This window comes from Orycteropus afer, unplaced genomic scaffold, assembly GCF_000298275.1.
Source record: "Orycteropus afer afer isolate SDZICR_OR568_19922 unplaced genomic scaffold, OryAfe1.0 scaffold00295, whole genome shotgun sequence".
Classification (NCBI taxonomy): domain Eukaryota; kingdom Metazoa; phylum Chordata; class Mammalia; order Tubulidentata; family Orycteropodidae; genus Orycteropus; species Orycteropus afer.
In genome coordinates, this window is record NW_006921882.1 from 3,003,647 (window position 1) to 3,009,001 (window position 5,355).

At 53.2% G+C, this 5,355-nt stretch overlaps 1 protein-coding gene across 1 annotated transcript in view; it reads left to right on the plus strand.

The window, feature by feature from the left end:
• Positions 1-5,355, plus strand: part of LOC103206088 (serine/threonine-protein phosphatase 4 regulatory subunit 1-like) — a 104,042-nt gene that overhangs the window by 94,081 nt on the left and 4,606 nt on the right. Inside the window, exons 13-16 of the mRNA XM_042782389.1 lie at positions 951-1,136; positions 1,358-1,519; positions 2,311-2,411; positions 4,391-4,511. Of these exons, the coding sequence (XP_042638323.1) occupies positions 951-1,136; positions 1,358-1,519; positions 2,311-2,411; positions 4,391-4,511 (570 nt within the window). The remainder of the gene's footprint in view (positions 1-950; positions 1,137-1,357; positions 1,520-2,310; positions 2,412-4,390; positions 4,512-5,355) is intronic.

Here is a 5,355-nt window from a genome sequence, read left to right on the forward strand (position 1 = left end):
CACCAACATTGATGACATATCAGTTCATATCCACCAACACTGACCACTTATCAGTTCATGTCCATCAACATTGACCATATATCAGATCATGTCCACCCACATTGACCACATACCAGTTCATATCTATCAATATTGACCACATATCAGTTCATAAACACCAACATTGATGACATATCAGTTCATATCCACCAACATTGACCACATATCAGTTCATATTCACCAGCATTGACCACATATCAATTCATATCTGTGCAGCTGATGTCCCCTCTTCAGCTTTTGAAAAATCATTTCTAAAGTGTGTATTTAAAGTCTTCAGAATGTCTAGAATCGTATTTGAGTAAGTCAAACCAGATGTGAGAAAAAAATTGTTACCTATTCATTGATGGTTAGTGTCCATTGACACGAATCGTTTCCCCTTTTGTTGGTCTGGAAAGTTTGGACACGGCTTCCATTGAACCACTGGCCTTGGTCTTTCCTGAGGATTGGTGTCTTGTGCCATGTGTACCCTCTTCAATGCTCTGTCATTGTTGGATCCCATTCCCTCCAGAGATGAGCATCAGTGGGACAGTGTTTGATGAAGGGCCTGTCCTATCTGCTGGGGGATGCAATGAGGACTGAGTTTAGGGTCTTGGGCATCTGTCCATGGGGCAGGTCTAGGACAGCAAAGATGGCTGCCATCCTCAAGCCTGTGTGTGCTAGACTAACCAAGCATTGCCTGTCACCCTTGTTTCTGTGAGCTCTCCAACATACTGATTCTAAAAGGCTGAGTGGACTTTGCTTTACTTCAGTCCAACATGAATCCCCCCCTTTCACTGTGGGAGGGCCTTCTTGTTCTCACAGATTTCCACTTGGTTGTTTCCACCCCCAACTGTCAGGCTTCTTGTTTCTTGAGGTGACTCCCCTGTGTTCTGACCTCTTCTCATGCTGTCCCTTTCTTTCCCCCTGCCCAGGATGTCATCCCTCAGCCACTGCTTGACCAGTACGTGTCGATGACTGACCCAGCTCGCGCCCAGACTGTGGACACTGACATAGCCAAGCACTGTGCGTACAGCCTGCCAGGGGTGGCACTCACTCTGGGCCGGCAAAACTGGCACTGCCTGAAGGACACCTACGAAACACTGGCTTCCGACGTGCAGGTACAGCAGCCTGTGGGTGGCACACCTGGGAGTGGGCGGGCCCTCCCGCTGGGGAGGAGAGGGAAGTATCCCTGGCTCCCCACCCTGCGCTCCCTCTGGCACCTTACCCAGCCTCGTGTGGCCGCCACCTGCCAGGATCAGTTCAGGTCCGGGAGTCCATTTGCACGGACCTCGGTGTGGTTCCTGTGCTCATCTGTCTGTCTGTCTGTCTACGCCGACAGTGGAAGGTGCGTCGGACACTCGCCTTCTCCATTCACGAGCTAGCTGTGATTCTTGGGGACCAGCTAACGGCAGCCGACTTGGTGCCTGTCTTCAACGGATTCTTGAAGGACCTGGATGAAGTGCGCGTCGGGGTCCTTAAACACCTGTACGATTTTCTGAAGGTGCGCGGCTCTCCTCGCCCACATTCTCAAAGCCCCAGATGTGCGAGGTGGGAATGAAGGAGACGTGCAGGCTTCTTGAGTGAAACCTGCCTCCCGGATTGCAGACTCTGCCCCTGCCTCCAGTGAGGGGTATCTGCCTGTCTTTCCTCCTGGTCTTCCTGCCTTTTAGTTCTATTCTGGGGAGGACACCAGACATACAACCATGTGTGCTCTGGGAACAAGGGGACAGTGAGGCCCAGAGGTCTCCCAGGGAGCAGCTGGCTGGAATCCAATCTCAGTTCTATGTGAAAGGTTTTTCTGCAAGACCCTGCTGCGTCTCTTTGGCCTTTTTTCTTGGTCCCTTTCAAAGGAATGATGAGTTAAAAACAAAAACTTCAAAGGGACCTGGAGAAGCTGCTTGGTCACAGAGGGACTCAGGTGTGTGGCTGTGCTGGCCCGGGCTCTGTCCCCAGTGCAGGGAGTGACGCCCACACTGCCAGTCTGGGAAGCAGCCGCCCCCAGTGACACAGGAGTTTTTGAGCATACATGTGTTTGTCTCACGGAGGTAGGAGAGGAGGAGAGGAGGGGCCCCGAGGCATTAGAAATACACAGCACACATGCTAGTCAGGAGGGAGGTCGGGTACGTTCAGGTAACAGCCATGCTGACGCTGGTGGTAGACTGCGGGCTCCTAGGACATGCGGAGGCCTGCCGGTGACTTCTGACTGCGTGTGAGCAGATGTATGGTAACAGCGGGTGTGGCGGTGCCTGGAGGATGGGTGCAGGACTTGTTCACACACCTATTTTTCAACAGTTGCTTCATGCAGATAAGAGGAGAGAATATCTCTATCAGCTTCAGGAATTTGTGGTGACAGATAACAGCAGGAATTGGAGGTTTCGATATGAACTAGCAGAGTAAGTAAAACCTGTTTGGGGTCCCTCTGCCACTGCCATCGAGTTGATTCTGACCCTGTAGGACAGAGTGGAACTGCCCCCAGAGGGTTTCCAAGGCGTCAACCTTTAGGGAAGCAGACTGCCTTATCTTTCTCCCATGGAGCGGCTGGTGGGTTCAAACCTCTGACCCTTTGGTTAGCAGCCAGATGCTTTAACCATCACATCACCAGAGCTCCTCTGTTTGGGGGACAGGAGAAAGCAAATTAGACCAGATAACTTCTTCTTTCCCTCCCTAGTCATTGATGCCCAATGAGCAGTAGTAGTCTTTCTGGATAAGGAGCCTATGCTTTTATTACAGGATAAACTGAATTCCAGAGCTCCAGGTTACAAATGCCACAGTCTCTGGGGAGACTCATTTTCCGACTACAATAGGGCTGGTCCCTTTTGAATCGGGGTGCCCTGTTCTTCTAGAAGGCAGTTTATTGAAACCAAGTGAGCGATGAATCACTGCTTGTCAGTGTTTTCCTATCAGTCGGAGCAGATTTTGCCCAAGCTTTCCTGAACATTCTGAATGCAGTCCTCTCTGAAAGGTACAGCGTGGTTACGGACTTTAGCTCCGAAGGAAAATCACACAGTCATGAGCAAAATGAGACGGTCCAAGCCAGCTCAGACGGTTACTCAATAACAGTGTCCCCACGGTGGCTCATGTCTGTGCGTGGTGTGTGGAGTGACTCAGTTCCATGTTGTGCCCGCAGAAAGGGTGGCGAAGCTGTTGCTGCTTCGAGGAGAACGGGGCATAGCTGAGACCCTGGCCCAGGGCTCATGGGCACGTGTGGCAGTGCTTCAGGCCCTGGGGGGTTGGTTCATTCTCTGCGCCTGGAGATTTGTTCGGGTCTCTTTCCAGTGCCCGTTTTTCTCTTCCAGCTGCTGGCTGGAAGCCCTGCAGAGGGTCATGGCCCCTGCAGAGATTCTTCAGGCTTTTGGTGCAGCTCTCAGGGTGCGATTTGGCCCATGCTAGGGGCAAACACAGACATGTCCTCTTTGTGGTGATCCTTAATCATTCTGCTTAATCTGAGAGGCTGAGGTTGTAGTCATTATGCTATGTTCCCAGCTCAGGGTTCTTCTAGAAGAACAGAGAAAAACAGGCCCACGTTTTCCACGAAAGCACTGCTCCCTCTAGCGGCGGCGTGCGGGAGCGCGGGCGGGTCGCCTGCTTGGCTGGCTGCGTGCTCCTGGGACTGTGCCCCTGGCGGCGTGTCTACCTCCAGTCTCTGCTGTGCTTGTTGAAGCCAGAGCTGCTGATAGCAATCTGGCCCCCGGGCCCAGACGCCTGGTGGCATTGTTTGGGAAACCAGTGCCTTTTGCTGTGTGAGGATGCCCTGGCGTCGGCTCTGCCTCCTTGCCAACGGCCTTTTCATTTCCTCTCCTCGCCTGTGTGGAGGTGGTGCCATTCAGGTCCGTGCCCTCCCCAGCGCAGGCGGCCTCAGCCCGCGCTCTCGGCATTTCTGGCTTGGAGTCCGGGGCCGCTGGGTCCCTTGCTCGAGTGGACCTGGGCCCGTGGGAAAAGCTCGGTGGCCGCAAGCGGGTGCACAGACCTGGCGCGGCTGCAGGACAAGGACGCCGAGGGGCCTGCGTCCCAGCTTTTGGGTCCCCCGCCCAGCCAGCTCTGGAACGTCAGCCTCCTGTCTGTTTAACTTGTCTGATCCTGCCAAGTTTTACGTGCTTTCCAGTTGATAACCAAGGTTGAAATACGAGGTCTGTCTTGGTAAATTTCTCAGCCTCTGGTTTCCAAAATTTAACTTCCTTTGGTTTGATCTGATTTGTATTGGTTTTGCTTTCACGGAGTTCCTGACCTCGTGTTCCTGCTGGCAGCCTCCCTGGGTCCTCACTGCCCCCCACCCCAGGCCGGCTCTTTTCATCTGTGACACGAAACGAGAGGAAAGAAATTCGTAGGTGCTTTTTCTGTTTGGCTCCAAGAGTGCTTTCCGTTCCCGTCACAGACAGCTGATCCTGCTCCTGGAGCTGTACAACCCGGCAGACGTGTCGGAGCACCTGAGCCACGTGGCCTTCAGGCTGTGCGCGGACAAGGTGTCGGAAGTGCGCTGGATCTCCTTCAAGCTAGTAAGGCGCAGGCTCGCCGCGCGGCTCGGGAACTCCAGAGGCCCACGCACCTTCCCTTCCAGTCCCTTGGGTTTTTTCTGGCCAGAATTGGGCAGCTTTACCTGCGGAAGCAGCGTTTGTATCTGGAAATGAGCAACTCTGTTCCCAGTTGTTCACTTTGAAAACAGCTTTCTTGCTAACGTGTTGTACCCTAGCGGTGGGGTTTGTAGCTGGCCATTCTACATAGAAACCCTTGCAGTCAGGGCCTGGCTGGACAGCACAGGCTGTTGGCTGTGTAGGGAGCAGGGACTCCAGCAGAGAGTGGCTGACCCTGCATCCCGCTGGCCCACACCAGCTGGCTCCCAGCAGACAGGCCTCTTTTGAACGCCCCGTGATGTGTGTTAAAGTCATGTAACAATAGCACCTGCTGCAGGCCAGCGACTTAGTTGTCCTGTAAGGGGGCCTGCCTGGAACGTGCAACCTGGAAAGTAAGCACGTGTTTCTCTAACTTCAGTTCACAACTTTCATATCCCTGAGGGGTTTCTTGCATGTGTGTGTGTGTGTGTGTGTGTGTGAGAGGGTGTCTGTGTCCGGACATGTAAACATGTTGTTTTCTGATGACTGCCATGCCAGAAGGTGTCCTGAAGGGTTTTCTACATGTGTGTGTGAGCGTGTATACATGTGTGTGTGTGTCCTTGTCCAGACATGTAAACATCTTGTTTTCTGATGATTGATTCCCAAGCCAGCAGTTGTCCTGAAGGATTTTCTGTGTGTGTATGCGTGTGAGCATGTCCGGGTCTGTGAGGAGGTCTCGTATCTGCGTGAGTAGACCCTGTGGGACGTCTGCCCCCGTGTGTCCACAGGC